The 18,631-nt window shown below is 41.5% G+C and overlaps 1 protein-coding gene across 6 annotated transcripts in view; it reads right to left on the minus strand.

Moving 5' to 3' along the window:
• The window catches only part of Ncoa5 (nuclear receptor coactivator 5), a 33,132-nt gene that overhangs the window by 13,321 nt on the left and 1,180 nt on the right, over nt 1-18,631 (minus strand). For 2 of the 6 annotated variants that reach the window (NM_001106543.1, XM_039104630.2), the window contains exon 2: nt 8,525-8,591. The exons of 1 other annotated variant lie outside the window; for it this stretch is intronic. In NM_001106543.1, the coding sequence (NP_001100013.1) occupies nt 8,525-8,562 (38 nt within the window). In that variant the 5' untranslated portion in view covers nt 8,563-8,591. 3 more of the 6 variants (XM_063283391.1, XM_063283393.1, XM_063283392.1) reach the window with 2 other exon arrangements.

Here is an 18,631-nt window from a genome sequence, read left to right on the forward strand (position 1 = left end):
TCCCAAGTAACAACAGGGTGTTTGTACAACCACTGTAGCTCATTTTAGCTTCTGATTAAAGGACACAGAGACCTATTTATTAACAAGCTGTGGGCACTAGGCTGCCCTGGGGGGGGGGGGGGGACTCCCTCGTCACGAGGTCTTTACCTGCAGTCTGAGCCTTGCTCTGGCTTGCTCTATCTCATGTGTTCTCACGGCAAATCCTCCTGGTCCTTCTTTTCTTCCTTCTCTCCTCTATTTTGGGACCCCTGACTGGGATCATAAGTCCCATTCTATTCATTCTCTCCTGTTCAGCTCTAGGCTAAATCAGCTCTTTGTTAACCAATCAGAGGCAATGGAAAAGAAGTTTACTCAACCCTCACAGGAAAGCCCACGTCATTTGAGCTACTTCCTCAAATCTTCCCAGTAACTGCTTTCCCCTCCTAAGAACCTCCACGTCTGTGACTCGCCCTGCCCTGGCACTTATCTTTGTACAACGTCTTAAGTCTGACCCACTTTCAGGATTACCTTCTCCATAAAACCTGCCCTAAACTTTTCATCTTCCCCCCAAAACAGGCTCCTCCCCTCGCTTTCCACCCCAGTAAATGGCACAGCTGACAGTCACTCAAGCCAGAAAGCTGGACACCATCACCTGCACTCCCAACAATGTCTATATGACATTAGTTTCCTTTTGGAAAACTGGTGTTTTCTGCCCATTTTACCTTCACTGGTACCACTGAATACTAACTCTAGACCTTGCCTCCAAACTAGAGCAAGAACTAGACTGTCTTTTCTGCTCGTCTTTGTCTAGAAAGGTGGCTCTTGAGGGAATATTTCTGTAGTAAAAGCCTCTTAAATACTTTCCCAAAGTATTTAAATTCAATTAAAACAAAACAAAACCCAAAAAACCCAAACAAACAAACAAAAAACAAACAAACAAAAAAACCTCCACCAAGGCCAGGAAGGACCTGAATGACTTTGACCCTCCTTATATTCTCTAGGCCTGCTGCACTTTCTCGATAGTTTACCACTTTCTTGCCACATGAGTCTTTCACCTACATCCATCCTAGATCTTTGCTGATCCTTTTGTGCAACAGAAATGGACCCATATTCCTTTTCTAGGTTTCAGTATAAAAATAGCCCCTACTCTCTGATTCTCTTAAGTTTATTTTCTGACATTTGAGACAGGGTCCCATAGCTAGGTTCATGATCCTCATGAATGCTGGGATTATACAGATGTGTACCACCATACATGACTGATTTTGTTTAGAAGTTTTGCCAGGTGTGGCAGCGCACATCTGAAACTCCAGCACTCAGGAGGCTAAGGTACAAGGATTGTCATGACTTTGTGGCTCCTCGTACATACATACACTGTGTACAGACCAGCTACACGGTGAGGGCTACACAGTGACTGTGCCTCATAAGGAGGGACAAAAAATTACTCTCTGCTTCTGAGTATCATGCATGTTAAAAGTAGGTGCTCTACCACTGAGCTGCACCAACTACTCTGTACTTTCGCATTTCGTTTAGGTATCTTTTCTAGTAGACTGCAAGTTCTACAGAGACAAAGATGTCAGTTTGAGTCTCCAACAGAAATACTACACAGAACTCATTGGGAGGGATGTGTTCCTATACATACTATTACTTCACTTAGCACACTGTCCTGAGGTAACAGTCAAACTGCACATTTTAACAGATATTAGGCCACACATATAATAGTGTTAGATTGTATCACTCAACAGATGTCTGAATGAAAGTATACTTTGTTGTTTACAAAACAACAAAAAATTTGCCCAGCAAAATGTTCTGGGAGCACAGCCTCTCCTTCAGCAGTGAAAGGTGGCATTTGTTTACATAGATTCCCTATCAACAGAAAGCTGTCTTGAATGTTGTATCTCTAGGATTCAGCAGAGTGTAGGAAATGTTTAAAAATTCAACTATCACATCTCGGCCTTTTGGCTAAGACCAAGTGTAAAAATTTAGCTATTTTACTGAACTCTAAGCCTTCTAAGAGCAGGTCCCATGTTCTAATGAGACTTGTACTGTACATACTAAGCATTATCAGTGTGACTGGCCTGGGAAAAAGCCTCAATTTCCCTTCGTCCCCATAGCTACAACAAAAGCAATTTATTTGCAATTGTGCTTCTAAAAAAAAAAAATTTTTTTTTTTTTTTGAGACAAGGGACTTGTTGCCTTATTTAGGCTGGTCTCAAAGTCTAGGTTCAAAAGAACGTTCTGCCTCAGCTATGGCCATTCTGGTCCTCTATTTTAAGGTTCATCAGTACTCCTGGATTTGTAGGCATAACTACACAGTAGCTAGATGTTTAAATGAGTGCTAGCTAGCCATTCTTACCAGAAGCATGTACAGACTAAGACTGCCCAAGCTCCCCTATCGTATCAGAGTCCTCCCGCTGCATGGAGCATCTGCTGCGGTGTAGATGTGGGCCGGCAGTCAGGGCACAGTAGAACGTGACAAACACAAAGTGTCTTTAGATTATTAGTGACTGGTGGATAGACCTGCCTTGGGAAGCCATCAGAAGCAGTCATTAGAAGTGGAACAGATTTCAAGTGTTCTTGGCAATCAGGGCTGAAGTATCCTGAGCCTGATCAGCCACAAACCACGCAAGGCCTCAGGCTAGGAGAATGTGGATACGAATGTCACAGCACGTTAGCTGCAGCTTTATGACAATGACAAATGTCATATCTGGTGCTCGCTATCATTGCCTTTATTTCTGATGCTCCCATATGGTAGGTAAGAACTGCCACCACTCTCCATCTCCGACCCAGCAGTTCTTCTTTCTATTCCATCAAGGCATCTTACCTGGTAGAGTTTGCCTTTGCAGGTCGACCATTAACAACCCTGTTTTCACAGCCTAGGTCCATACTTCTTGTATGGCACAACCTTCTTTTCCCTTCCCTCAAAGACTCTGAGGTCCATGGGCAACAAAGCTAATAATTCTCTTCTGGATAAAAATACAGAAAGGGCAACATTCACAAAGGAGAACGGATGGAGGCAAAGGCATGTGGTGGTAAAGACAGTAATTAGCAAAAACAAAAAGGCAAAACATTCTCCTTCCTCCAAATGAACAATATGGCAGACTGTTGTTCTTCTAGAGACAAAAACAAAACAAAACCAAAAACCCTTTTAGAGTCACTTTAGGACCTGAAAAACAAAGTTCTCAGAGCAACAGCACTGTTTCTCATCCCACCATTAACACAGTTAATAAAAGGATAATGCTGTGACCAGCACCCAAAGGCAGGAGGACAAACCTCCTAGAGGAGCTTGACCTCATATGGTAGGTTACAAGCAAGTTTCTGGAACACAGAGAGTTCACAGGATCACTGCAGGGTACCCAGAGGTCTTTTACAGAGGAAAGCCAAAACAGCACTGAGTCACGTAGCACACCATTAGACACCAAGAAGGAACAGAACACGACAGGTAAACACGAGCACCAAAGGCCAGAGGGAAGCACACGGTCAGCACACAATTTTGCTCCATGTTCTTGATCTATTCATAGGGAGGGAGAAGAGGAGGCCAGTGTTCTTTTTTTTTTTTTTTTTTTTTAAAAAAAAAAAAAAAAACAACAGAGAATCAAATCACCGGAGAACATTTTAGACGTAAGGTGAGGGTGTTGAGGGGAAAACCATGGCTCAGCAGGCAGTGACATGTTTCTGGGTGACAGGCTTCCTTTGCTGGGGACTAACACTGCTTGGAGGGCACTAGGCATTTGAAAGCATACAGAAAGCATGCCAGATGGCTTAAGAGCCTGAGACAGACTCGTGCTGTTTTTCAGCAATCTTCAAATGTTAGATCCAGTCGTGTTCCTTGGCTTTGACTGTATGGAAGGTTCAGCAGAAAGGCCCTGTCTTCCTTCTTTTCTGTTACTCACTCCTTTTACTGTGTCCACTGCGGTATTGTCCTTGAGAGGGTCAACCTTCATTTGACCCTGAGAAAAATCCTTCATCAGCTCTTCAAATTCCCATCACAGATTCTGCCCACAAAGACCATTCTCTAATGGCTGGATGTGGTGAAGCACAAAGGCCCTGGAGAACTATCAATGCAGGTAGCAAACAGGGTGCAATGAGATGGCTACTTGGAGATGCGAGGTCTCTGAGTGCTCAAGCTTTCCCCTGGGAAGCTGTTGACTTCTCTGCTGCTAGACGTGGCTCTTCTTCTGAGCTGATGACTTTCTTCAGGTGTAAGACAAGAGGTAAATCACAGTCCAGCGTCTTCCACTGTGAGGCCACTGAAGCTGGGACAATCTCATACCACAGAAACAAGCAGTTATCGAAGAAATTAAAGGCACGTGGATATGGTGAGAGCACCCCAGGTCACACAGGACGTTGTCCAGAGCCGGGTTATTTGTGATAAGCTAATCCCCAGTGGCTTCAGCGGAGAGATACTGTGTTCAACACCCTTCACAGTTATAAGGAGGAAAGTCCTCTGAAGATCTGGTGTGATCAAAGTAATTCTGTGTTTTCTTCAGATCATATGGGAAGGTTTAGGAAACAGTACTTGGAGGCCAAACTGGCACAGGGGTGTGCTCTAAGACTTGGTTTTCAAAGTAGACTGAAAGCGGCAACCTCAAAGATCTGGGCCATGAGAATTCTACCTCAGTCACTGAGAGCACACTGATGCTGTGCTGTTTACCAGCCATGAACAACCTGGCTTAGTGAGCAGTGCACTACCGTGGTCTAAGGAAGCAGTCCAAGGTTGTACACTAAGGACTCTGAGTACGGATCCCCCATGCAGACTTCCTGCTTGGCCAGGCAAACAGTGTCAGAATCACTCATACCTTGATAGCTAGAGTCATTAGGGAGACACATTACTTAACAAGAGCAAGCCCAGCAGAACTGTAGTCTTCCAAAGAAGTGATAATTCTGTGAAAACCCCCAAACATAGGTGTTTTGACACTCAGGGTTAAAGTCCAGCAAAACAAGTGTTATGAAGATCTTGTCAACACATCTAAAAATAATTTTTGTTTTAAAGTAGACAACATAATGACGTAAAGGCGTATCTTAAAAGGAATGTCTGTTCATCAGTTCAGTGTCAAGCCTTACTCCTAGAACAGTGCAACCCTGTGCTGGGGCACAGGATAAGGCCTCCCAGTGAAAGCAGCTCAACTGCTGACTGCAATTACTCCAAGGATTTGGCTGAATGCATGTGCCCAAGGGACTGAGTCAGAAATCACTGTCCTTCCAGATTAATCTGATCTGCCCTGCATTCCACTGCTGTTCTGCTAGTATGTCCAGAAACCAAGGCACGGGTAGGGTACTAACCAAAACAGCACCGCTTTATTTTAGTGTTTACCTTGTCTTGATCCATTTGTTTTGTTTTTTAAAGGTAAAAATTTGGGCTTCTTTATTCAGGTTTTAGGTAGGGCCTTAGAACAAATTTTTACCAAATATGAGCATCCTGAAACAAATGCTTATTTGTATATAAACGTACAGAACTTGATCATGCTAAACAAGATGCCAAAGAACCCAGTCATTCATCACAAGAAAAACTGCTAATCAAGTCACTAGCCATCAAGCACTCTCAGTTTGAAGCTTAGTTCTGAGGTGCATCAAGGTGGCTGCATGTTTATTTATCTGGTAGGGAGATTATCTGAAGGGCTCTCTCTAATGCTGCTTATATGTTTGTTTACTTGGGAGAAGCTACTGGTGAAAAGGAAAAATATTATTCCTCCCTGTGGTGATTTGAATGAGAACGGCTCCCAGGGACATATATCTGAATGCTTAGTCATCAAGGGGCTATGGCATATAAGAACTATAAGGACTAGGAGATGTGACCTTCTTGGAGGAAGTGTGTCACTGGGGATGGGCTTAGATGTTTCAAAAGCCCATGCCTTGCCCAGAGTCTCTCGGCCTGTGGATCACGATGTAGCTTATATGTGCTGCCATGTCCCCTGCCAAGATAAAAAGCACCCCTCCCCTACCCACGATTAAATGCTTTCTTTCCTAAGAGCTGCCCTGGCCACGGCACCTCTTCACAGCAATAGAAGAGAGTAGGCTACTTCCCCTTATACATGACACTATGGAGCCACATTTCAGGTTTGGGACGAAAGTAAACCCTTTAATTTAGTGTTCATGAATTGGTTATACTGGATTGCAAAACAGTGAGTTGATTTTTCCAAAGCTGCAATGTTGAATATTAACGATCAACTAGAAATGTGAGAAGCATCTGACTAAATATCATTATTAGGATAAAAATAAAATGTCCTTTCAATTCATAACAGAAACAAGAGTGGCTATTTTATAAAGTGTGTGTGTACGTTCTTTTCATGTCCAGTCTGTAAAAAACCTAGCTGACAACTAACCAGAGTTCACGAGCATTACTGGGAGAGAATTTTTCTAGAGGGGTTAATGTCTTCGTAGTTATAAATCCATACCCTTTAACCATATTTGAGAAAAATACACACTAGAATTCTTTGGAAATTGGACACGTTTCCTCTTTCAAGTCATTGGCAACTACAACTCTGATCTGAGACTTGGTACCTCTGACCACTATATGCACACTCTTGCTACCTCACTATGTTTATAGAGAGCCTGAGTTAGGAACAGAGGTGGGAATGCCCTGATTCCACAAGTCACCACAGTTAGACATGGCCTGATGGAAGCAGACACGACATGGGAAACTTTTAAGTTTTAAGAATTGTGTCTTCCAGGCCACTGACACGGACCTATAAGTCAACCAATGCAGCATTTACCTGCAAGCCATAATCCTTCTTTATTTTCTTATTTTGAGACAAATTCTAGTATATCCTAGGCTAGCCTTGAATCCACTAATATCTGATGATGATAATGACCTTGAACTTTTTTGCCTCTAAATCTCAGATGACCAGATTACGGGATGTATCGCACGGGATGCATCACCACACAGTTTATGTGGAGCTGGGGATTGAACCCAGAGCTTACACTCAAGGCAAACCCTCTACCAGCTGAGCCATACTTGCGGTCAGTCACAGGCATGATGGCATTAGAAGAAACAGAATAATATGATGTGCCTTCTTGCACAGTGACACTCATGAATGGCTAGGCATGCATGTGACATCTGTGGCAAAGATGCACTTGTGCTGTTTAACTCCAATGTACAGCCAAGAATGGACAAAGATTCAGCTGAAATTACAATCATTGTCTTGCTTGCAGTGTCAGTGTGAACTCTGCAGAGTATATGCACGGAACATATTTTTGACAGCTAGAAAACACCTCCCCTTCATGTCCAAGTGAAAATAAAAACACAAAGCACACAGGTGGCCCCATCCAAAAGCAGGACAGCTACACATCATGTGCAAGAGCTCATGGAGTCAGGTACATCCCCAGCTCTCAGGGCCAGTAAAGCTGCACAGTTAGGTTTCATTGGACAACTAAGCTTAGTCCACGTAGGGAATGTAGCTTAGTTTTTCTTTTTTTCTTTTTTTTTTTTCTTTTTTTTTTTTTTCTTCTTTTTTTTGGAGCTGGGGACCGAACCCAGGGCCTTGTGCTTGCTAGGCAAGTGCTCTACCACTGAGCTAAATCCCCAACCTGTAGCTTAGTTTTAAAATGACATTTTCGCTCCCTCCCTCTAGAGGGGCGCCACGGCGCACAGATGTGGAATTTAGAGGATAGCTATGGGAGTCAGTTCTCTCCTCCCACTGTGTTGATCCTGGGGATCCAACTCAGGCTACAGGGTTGGTGTCAAGTCCCTGCTCCCTAGGAGTCATTCGCTGGAATGTGTGCTTGTAGTTTCTGTGACAATCTGGCATTTTACCTAGGAACACAGGCAAGACCCAGAGTGCACATGGGAGCTTTTGAGAAACATCAGATAGTAACTACATCCCATCAGTTGCATCCCACACATGCACTGCTATGGGACCACGAAGTGTGTATACAATCTCAACGGAACACTAGCAAAGTTCTCCTTTGTATCTTGAGAGCACACACCAAAGCTATGACTTTCTTGTCTATATTAAAAGGAAAACCATATTGGGAAAAATGCCTTCTGTGTTCAGGAAAGCTCAGAAAAAGGAAGACTTTTGAGAAGTGGAGTGTTTTGCCCTCTTTATTTCCCTTCAGACAAGTAACCCAGACATTCGAGCACACGGGATCTGCAGCACAGGCACAGCGGCAATCTGTCAAGCAGCTCTTTCCGAAAACCTGAGTTAACATCTGGGCCGGCAGCAATTTGCAATGAAGATTCAAATCTCTGCTGCCTGCTGCAGAGCAACACGGCAGGTACACACCAACTTGACCCTGGGGCCCTCCTCCTGCTCTGAAGAATCCCAATGACACGTGAGCTGGGGAAACAGAGGTTTATCCTCTTCCAATTGCCTGCAACTCATGCCGCAAGCTGAACTTGCTGGTTTTGTCACGGAAAACACAAAGCTTCCTCTGTATCTCCTGACGTATGACTTAAAAAGTAGCAAGGCCCTTCAGACAAGGTTCTTGTTTGCTTGAGCGTTTCTGATTTGTTGGGGGGGAGAAAAGACCCTTGATGTGTGAAGTTGGGCTTAACTCCCCTGAGCCCAGCTCTCCCAAGGGAACTCACTGCTTCAGGGTACTTTACCTTCGTGTGGGGCTGGGTCTTGATGGAGCCGTATTCATATTTCTTCTTTCCGCTGCCTTATTAATATCTGAAAAGAATAATCAACCCATCTGTTCAATGCTATGGAATAAAAACAAGATCATCAGCACATTTTAAATGAAAGCAACAACCAAAAAGAAAAAAGAAAAGAAAAAAGAAAGAAAGAGAAAGAGAGAAAGAACCAAAACCTACAATGGTAACCAGCAGGTCCAAGGAGATCCATTTAGAGACACACTGGTACTCGGGCAGTTTTATTATTAAGTTAAGACAGTACAGTGCTGTGACTTACAGAGAAAGATGGCCCTTTATATTGTACCTAAAAAATAATTTAAATCGATTATATCAATATCTCAATACCCCGATAAACCCAAAGCCTAACATTTCCCTGTCCAAAGGGAGGCAGAGGTGGTTGTCAGTTGTTTGGGGTTTTTTTTGTTTGTTTGTTTGTTTTGTTTTTTTTTCCTGGAAGGAAAGATAAGTGCAGTTTGGGAGAAAAAAAAGCAAAGTGGTAAATAATTCTATTTTATTTATAAAGAAGATAATATTAATGGTCTTAAACATCACTATTCAATAAACCAAAGCCTTTTAAAATGTACTTTGGATTACTTTCCACTGAATGGAAATCTTCCAGAATGAGATGTGGGAAAGAAACTAATTTTTAAAATCAAAGAATACAATTCATTTGCATCTATGATCTAAGGTAAGCACAAGCATTTTGCACATGGATTGTGAGAAAGCATTCCTAGTCAACTTTCATACAGATAGGACATGTATGTGTCACAGATGAGTACAGGAGGCACCAGCATCTCTAAGCGCTTACAGAAAGGCCAATGACCACATGCAATTAAAGCCGGCTTAGTTCAAAACAAAACAGACTCACTCTTCAGAGCCTGGAGTGAGTGATGAAGCACCTTATTCTAAGAGATAATTGAGTACTTAAAGAAACCTCCCAATCTACGTTTCAAAACAGCACCTCATCTTCTCAGAGAACAAAGGATGCTTCAGTCTCCAAACTCCTGGCAGGTGACAAGCTGCTTCCTACTGCACTGCAGCTTTGCCTTCCACTTGCTCCATTCGGGCAGTTAGCAGCGTCACAGTTAATGACTCGAATGGTACTAAACATTCACTTAATACAATGCTTTAAATAGTAATTATGCATTTTAAAAAATCCCAGCAGGTTTTATCATGTGCAAGTCCACAGCACCATGAAAAGCTGACGATGGTTTGGGTTCAGGCTTCACTCGCTCTGTAAGCTGTCACTTTTAAATTCTCATTCAAGCGAGGAAGACCTGTGATTCACTTAAAATCAGAAGTCTCTATATTATGAGGAAACTGAAGAGAATATGAATCTACAGAGCCAGACAAACTCAGTTCTGCCCAAATCACTCCTTACCTTCAGGATATATTTTCTTTCTCTTTCTGCCTGTCTGTCTGTCTTTCTTTCTTTTTTGTTTTATCCAGACAGGGTTTCTCTGTGTGGCCCTGGCTATCCTGAAACTCACTCTGGACCAGACTGTCCTGGAACTCAGAGATCTATCTGCCTCTTCCTCTCAAAGGATGGGATTAAAGGAATGTGCCACCACACCCACATCAAGATAAATTTTCTATGTAAGATTTGACTAGCTGGCCAGAATTTGATACTGCAAATGGAACTTCTGTGATTTACAGTTAAATTCACAAATATTCAAATCATACATTATATGACAGGCATCACAGTGAATAACATTTTTAAAAACTATGTGCATGCATGTGTGAGGAACAGAAAACTTTCGGGACTCAGTTCTTTCCTTCCTTCTCAGTTCTATGCGGGTTCCAGGAATGTAAACAGGTTGTCAGGCTTGGCAAGGAAATATCTTTACCCACTGAGCATTTCTCCAATTCCTAACTCTCTGATGTATAAACTGTGAAGAACAAGTTCATCTTTGCAAGTACTTCCTGACGGAGCCTGCTCACTGCACACTTTAAGTACAGGGCAGCTAGGATTTGGAGGACATGTTATGAAAATCTTTAACTACTTACACAGTTATCATTATCACTGATCCACCTGGTATGTGCATATGAATGGTGCTATTCATTTGTAGCACAAGTTGCTCTGAACTCAAGATCCTCCTGCTTGATAGACAGATACCCTGGAGTGCTGGGATATTTTTAGGTGCCATTTTGCTCCCTGTGGTACTACGCTAACTGATAAGTTTCTTCGAATCTATGCTTTCCCTCTGCATATGATAGGGTATTACATTATATCCAATCTGTGAGTGCTGCCTACATAGGAATTACCAGATCAAAGTGGTTATATATTATGAAAATTTGAGGCAACACTGGTTCCAGATAGGAAGGGGGATATTTTATGTTTAACTTGTCAAAACAATTTTTTATAATTGAAAGGTTATTTAAAGAACACTTAAGGTTATATAAGGTTATGTTATGCTTATATAACATTATATATTTAATTTATCATAATTGCATTGTAATATCTATTCATCTTGCGTACTACAAAGCAATATTATATGTGGATGCTGTGGCTTATGTTTCCTCTACAAAAAAGACAACAAAAAAAGAAGACTTTTAACTCTTGAATATCTTCTTCCCTTTCTTTCTTCTTTGAGACAGACTAGCCCCAAATTCAAGACAATCTTCCTGCCTCAGTCTTCCAAGTGCTGGGCTTACAGGTGTGAACCACCATGCCGGTTTTGTTTTGCTCTGGGTGCTAGCTAGCCAAGCTGTCTGCCACGAGCTGCATTTTCAACATGAGCTACTTCTTTCCACTAGAGACTAACACCCCTGTCATGTGCTATGCCAAATGTTTGATTTTTCACCTTCATTTCTGAATGTCTTAATCTTTCAGTTTGGCTGACATGCAGAGACAATGAAATGGAATTTTCTGGCTAAGAATCTCATTCAGGAGGCCTACCCATGTTAGGGTAGACTTGAGAGGTTTTCAGATCGTGGTGAAAACATCATCACGAGCATCGTTATTAATCCTACTACACACACTGAACTTCTGGAGACCTGAACTCCTGCTGCTTGAGGCAGAAGTATAGGGAGTTCCTCTTTGAAAATGCATATGCAGTTAGCAGTAAAGGAGCTTTTGAATTAATCACATTATTTTCTTCTTAACTCATCAGAGAGGTAGACAGACAACATCAAAGAAATAGAAATGACTTTAGTTTAAAGGAGAAGAAAAAAGGCAGCAAGAGTCAGAGCTCTATTGGGACATGAAATAGAGAATTATGATTGGACAGAAGTTAATCAACAGTGGGGCAGCTGCAACTTGGGAGTTTTCTTAAAAACAGGTAGAATATCTCTATGGAGTAGAAAAGGGAGAGGTGTGCCTTTTCTATTCCTATGACATGTTATTTTGGTCAAACATCTTTATAAAATGCAAAGTCAGTCTTTCAGTATCTTCTCCACTTTTGCTTGGATGCTACTTTGTACAGTTTAGTAATTTTTATCAGCAAAATGAGTGCCACTCTCTTTATCACCACAGTCAGAGGAGACATATAACCTTGGCTGCAACATCTGTGATTTCCAAGCAGTCTTCTGAAAGCTTCAAGTTAAAAACACTTCTCATTTAAGATTTTTAAGTCAAGAAAACCAACACCAACTGAAGGGATTTACAGTGAAAGGAAAAACTAATCAAGAAAACATGTTACACAGAAGTAGTAGAGCCATTTTAAACCATGATGGATCATAGTAAAGAATTCTCAGAGTATGTAGTTTCCAATTTACAGTTTTACTTCAAACTAATATGCCAGGCAGGGCTGCACAGGGGCCCTTGAGTGTTATAAATATGCATACTAACATTCATAGTACTATGAACTGTTTTGACAACACACACACACACACACACACACACACACACACACACACACACACACACACACACACACAAACTGACAGCAAACCATTATAAAACAAAATATCCTATGGTCTACTCTGGGATCCCTAGGCACATGGACATTCATGCTCATGTGTGTACACACACCATAAAAGGCAAATCTGGAACTCAGACTGAAGTAACCAACATAAAATGTTTAAATATCCAACAGGGACATGATTTTCATTTAGAACACTCTTTTTTTTTTTTTTCTTTTTTCTTTTTTTCGGAGCTGAGGACTGTACCCAGGGCCTTGCGCTTGCTAGGCAAGCGCTCTACCACTGAGCTAAATCCCCAACCCCATTTAGAACACTCTTACTAAGACTGATCATAGCCTAGGGGAATCTGTAAAAGGGCCAGGGCACTGGACACCCAATGTTTGAATGTCTCAGACTCAGTGGGGTATAAAGTACTTATTAAAGTACTACTTCCATCAATTTCTACTCCTCAGACACCTTTAGCTCCAAATTCTCCTGCCTCAGTTTCCTAAATATTGGGATCAAAGAACTTAAAAAAAAAAAAATCAAAATACAAAGCAACCAAACAAAAATACTCGTAAAACATTAATTTCCTGCTCTTTTAATTGTGAGGTGAGTGTGTGTGTGAGTGTGTGTTCGAGAGACAGACAAAGAGAGAAAGAGACAGAGAGCGTGCATACACGCATCTTGGGCACTCTGAGAACTGAACCTATGACCTTGTGCAGGGTGGGCAACACTCTTAATACTGAGCTAACCCTTGTCATCTCTCTTTCTGATCTTAACTTTTAAATTTATTCTATTTTCTGAAACTCAATTAAAAAAAAAAAAAACAAACCCACAAGAGTGTAGCTCTTACCCCTCAAAGAAGCTTCTTCTTGCAGCAAATGAATATCACAGAGATACACAAACTTGCCAAAATGCACAGAATATGGGACCATGGGATACCCAACTCCAAATGGTTCATTTAAAACATAATCCCTATAACTAAAGCTCAGGGAACATCCTGGAAGAGGAGATGGGAAGACAATGTTAAGAACCGGAGAACCAGGACACCTTCCGTGAGACTGTCCTATAGACATGTTAGGAAAGACGCACCCAGGAAAGGTCTCAACACTATCTGCATAATGACAACATGCGTTCACAGGCCAATGTAGAAGGGGAATTCACAAGGCCCTATCCCTGGATGAAGAGTTACCTACAGGCAACCAATGGCTGACGAGAGAAACATAAATAACACTTTTCAGAGACAAGCCCCAATAGGCTTATCCAGTCCCAAGTGTCAGCCCTACCCATACACAGGAGCAACACTAAACAGACTGAGTAGTTATATACATCCTGTGACGGTTTGTATATGTTTGGCCCAGGGAGTGGCACATTAGGAGGTGTGGCCTTGTCGGAATACACGTGTCACTGTGGGCGTGGGCTTTACTACCCTTGTCCTAGCTGCCTAGAAGTCAGTCTTCTCTGCCTCCAGAACAAGATGTAGAAAACTCTCAGCTCCTCCTACACCATGCCTGTCTAGATACTGCCATGCTCCTGCCTTGATGAACCTGTGAACTTATATGCTAGCCCCAATTAAATGCTATCTTTGTAAGAATTACCTTGGTAACTCTTGGTATCTGTCAGCAGTAAAACCCTAAGACAGACAGACAGGCAGACAGACAGACAGACAGACAGACACACACACACACACACACACACACACACACACACACACACACACGAACAGTGTAGAATAACTGAGCCAAGAGTTATCATCCATCATTTTAAGTATTTACTTATTTCTAACTGCATTTTTTTCTCTTTGTCCATCATCTCTCCAATCTACAGCCTGAAGTAATCATTCTTTTCTCCTTCTGTGAGGTAGCTTTAGATTCCACGTAAATATGGTCAGTGAGGACTGGAGAGATGGCTCAGCGGTTAAGAGCATTGACTGCTCTTCCAGAGGTCCTGAGTTCAATTCCCAGCATTCACATGGTGGCTCACAACCATCTGTAATGGGATCTGATGCCCTCTTTTGGTGTGTCTGAAGACAGCTACAGTGTAGTCACATAAAATAAATAAATCTTTAAAAAAAAATATAGTCAGTAAGCTCTCGTCTACCTGTGCTCAGTGATTTCACCTTTCTTATTTTGGCCTAGATCTGAGCTGTAGCCCTATTTAAGGAATTAAATCAAATCGCTTGATTTCTCTGTCTGTTTCTTATTGATAAAAGGAATATTCTACTGTGTTTGCTATGTAGCATTCTTCAGGGACCATTGACTTAACAGTGAAAGAAAAGAGGTAGAGAAAATTTCAAAAGATCATGATTTTTACCTTTAATAATAAAATATAAAATGATCTAACGGTCAAAACGATATCAGCTACTGAGTTTCTCTTTAGCCAGGCTTCTAATACCTTAATAGCCATCAATCAATCAGTCTGTTAGTTTAGTTCACTATTCACAAAGAAAACTGACAACCATTCTTCATTTTCTTAACAACATTTAAAAAAAAATTACAGAAAAAAAAAAGCCATCAGCTTAGCTTTTAATTCAGTGCTGGCAGTGGAACAAAGGATCTTGAGCCCTCCAGGCAGAACTCTAGCACCAGCTTCACCCTAGCCACTCTTCCTAAGCGGACACCTGAGCAGGCACGAATACAGTCAGATGGGAGATTCTCACAACTTTTTCATTTTACAAAATGGAAACTCTTATATGTCCATGAAATAAGACGTTCCCATTCCTTCTCTCGTGTATGTATGTTCCCATATTTTTACACATATATATTCATTCATTCCCTATGTTACACACACTGCTTTCTTTAGTGATGATATGTCAGTACCTCCTGGAAAGTTCATTAAAAATCAAATTCCTAGGCCCTGTCTTAAGTTTGCAGAATCTGAACGTTGGGACCACTCTTCTGTAGTTTAACTAAATTCTCAGGAAACTTTCAACAAATATTTCAGAAGTACTAGTCTGTCACCTATACATTCCTCTAGCTTACACAATACAATATATGGTTAGGCCTTCTATTCAGAAGTCTCCCTAACCTGTTCAAACAGAAATGATAGACCTCAGCCACCACAGCCAGGACTACTGACTGACAACGACAGCTGCTGTCCTATGCTTGTACTTGTCTTCAAAAGTTCCTAATTATAAAAATGGTTTCAGCAGAATTTTGGGGGCAGAAGCAAGAGGATCTTGGTGAGTTCAAGGCCAGCCTGGTGTACAGGGTGAGTTCCAGAACAGCCAGGGTTACACAGAGAAATCCTGTTTTGAAACGTCAAAACAAAAATGTTATCAGGTGGGGTTGGGGATTTAACTCAGTGGTAGAGCGCTTGCCTAGCAAGCGGAAGGCCCTGGGTTCTGTCCCCAGCTCCAAAAAAAAGAAAAAAAAATGTTATCAGGTTAATAGTTTTTTCTTCTTGGCTTTTTAACTAAGTTGTAGTGCAGTCTAAACTGGAAAGAATATGGAATATTTAGAATGCCTGTGGACCTTTTGATAACTGATCCCTTACAATCAGAAGAATGCCTTTTCCTAACAAGAAATGTCTACCAAGATCACAATGTCTGCTCGTTAACTTCAGATTTAGTCCACTTTGATTTAGTGGTGTGGATGTGAAAGTATATATACGGCCATTTTTATTCTTTCCCAAAAGTTGCATTTAGATAGTAGAACAAAATGCTTCAAAGAGGACCCCAGGAACAAAACAGTACTCATAGCTCTGGTTTGCAGAACTGGATAACATGCTTCAAAAACAATAAACTCAGTTTGTTGCTGGAATTTCCAACCCCAATAAACCCATATAAAAACACACAATCCAATTACTATAGTTATATGCTACAAGCCTAGATTGGGCAGCCTAACACTATCCTAACTTAGTCCTGAGCTGTAAGACAGCTTGCTACTTGCAGTTTCTCCTGGCCCAGTAGTTCTGGTCCACCATGGCTTCTTTCACCTCTTCTTCAGTCCTCTCTCCTTTCCCTCTCGTCCTCTTCTAACTGCCCAATCACAGGCTCTAGCCTTTACTGACCATTTCAAATGGGGCAAAGGTCCCCAGGAGATCACCCGAGTACCTGATGGGCTGCTCTCAGGGACAACCCCTCTGGGAAGCAGAATGAACATCAGAAATACAAACAGCATCTGGACAACCCCCAGCAGTGTTCACTAAAGGAAAGCCATCAGTCTGCACCCTCTCTAGGACAGGGACCAGGGAACCCATAGCTGTGTAGTTACTAACTTTAGCCTCTGGAAACCTGCACTGCTGGTCCTACTTCTTCTGGAAGTCACTGTGAGAATATACTTTTTAAAGTTTTCAGGGATGGTGGGTTTCCATGTTTTAGCTATTGTCACAGCATTTTCTTTCTGACAGTTGATGTTTATGGGTTATTTCTAATTGAATAGGATTTAGGGAGACTTCTAAATAAAGGGTTTCTAACTATGTTATATAAGATGAAGGAATAAAGAGGATATTGGAACCCTGGTATTGCTTTAGATGGTAGTCTTACCCTTACCTTTTATTAAAATGTCTATCAATGAGAGTAACAGAAGATCATCTCCCATTGGGCACTGCTCTTAGCTATCTCACTGTTCAACTCTGTTTAAGCAGAATAGTCTAGCCAACAGTACATCGATTCATAGAACAAATCCTCCAGCACACATAAAGAACTGTCAGCGAGCTTTAAAAGTATTAGCCTCAAAGACACATGGTTAAAAACACAGGAAGCAATACAGCAGAAAGAATTCTTCTTGGGGGACCGTTTAACTGGAAGAGCTCACGGGAAGACAGAGGAAAAGCCATAATGAGATCGCTGTCATCTCTGGGACATATTTGCATGAAGTTAGCATAAAGAGAAGCCTCAGAACTCCCAGAGTATAGATACCACACAACACACCTTTTTCCTTTGAGAAATCTTTTATCTCCAACAATAGTATCCTGAACATGTTCTTAATAAAGGATCTGGGGCAAGAAATTTTAAAATTTACTGAGCTCTCATTTCTATATATGCACAAAACTTCGTAATATACCACCACCATTGCACCTATCTTACAAACCAACTTGCAGGAACAAAACAGTGTTTTCACCATGTGTGCTGCTAGCTGTGGATTCCCTCTGTAACTAAGCACCAGTGTTAAGTTTAGAAACAGAGACAACATTTTTCATGTGAGGAGTCAAAACCTGAAGAAAACTGAAGTGCATATTCCAAAGGTTTCCTTTTTGTAAAAGGTTTCCATTCTTACACACACAGGTGAATTCAGTTCTCACAGTGCAGCAAGTTTATAAAGGCACTGCCATCTGCAGGCCGCAGGCACGGGATGCCTACAAGAGTTATTTTCAATAAGGTTTCAGAGCAAGCCATTGTTTATTTTTAGCTTGGAGCACTGATAGATGAGGCTCCACTTGCTGATGTTCTGACATGGGACTTCCGAGTAAAATACAATTCACCTTGCTTTTCTGAGCAGGACTGCTGCTTAGAAGTCTGGGATAATGGATCCTATGTTTAGTTCATACTGAGGTCAGCCCCTCAAAATACAGACTTCTTGTTATATAGCCCTTGGTGGTGGGGTATCTGGAATGGCCCAAGTTGGCTTTTCTGAGTTTCCTTTCAGAAAATAAATCTGCTCTCACACTTTATAAAAACTGAATTTATTGATCAGATAACTAATGGGACATGGAACAGCTGATATCTAGAAAGACCTTCTTCCATTTAGTCTTGTAATGTGGTCGTTTTGCTAGCACATTATACAAGGAAAAGCAGTCTCCTATGTTTAGGTAGAGACTATCACATGTCTGAGGGCTCAAAAAAATATAAGAAAGCTGAAAGATGAGCTAAATGGAAGGACAAACCAAAAGAAGGAAGGCATGCTTGATAAGCATTAGTCAAGTGGTCTCCAATCCCCACAAGGCAAACTAGGGCCTTGTTCCAAAATGTTGATACAAAGTTGCTTTTCACACTCAGACGGATACAGACAAGAGTAAGTGTACAGTTATCAAAAGCCCCATCAGGGTTTGCCGAAATGGCTACCACACCACAATACTGTAAGAAATTGAGGAGACACACCCAGTGCATCTGAGGGATGGTTCTTGCAGCTCCTGGGACTAGCGCTTCTAAAGGGCGACCTTTTACAATGAGAAAGTTCAGAATATTAATCATCACCCCAAAGATCCTGGGATCTTTCAATGGGATCTGGAATGCCGCAGGGGGAAAAATTCCATATACAGTCAAAGTCATGACAATTAACCCCGTACTCC

The sequence above is a fragment of the Rattus norvegicus genome, chromosome 3 (genome assembly GCF_036323735.1).
Source record: "Rattus norvegicus strain BN/NHsdMcwi chromosome 3, GRCr8, whole genome shotgun sequence".
NCBI classification, from domain to species: domain Eukaryota; kingdom Metazoa; phylum Chordata; class Mammalia; order Rodentia; family Muridae; genus Rattus; species Rattus norvegicus.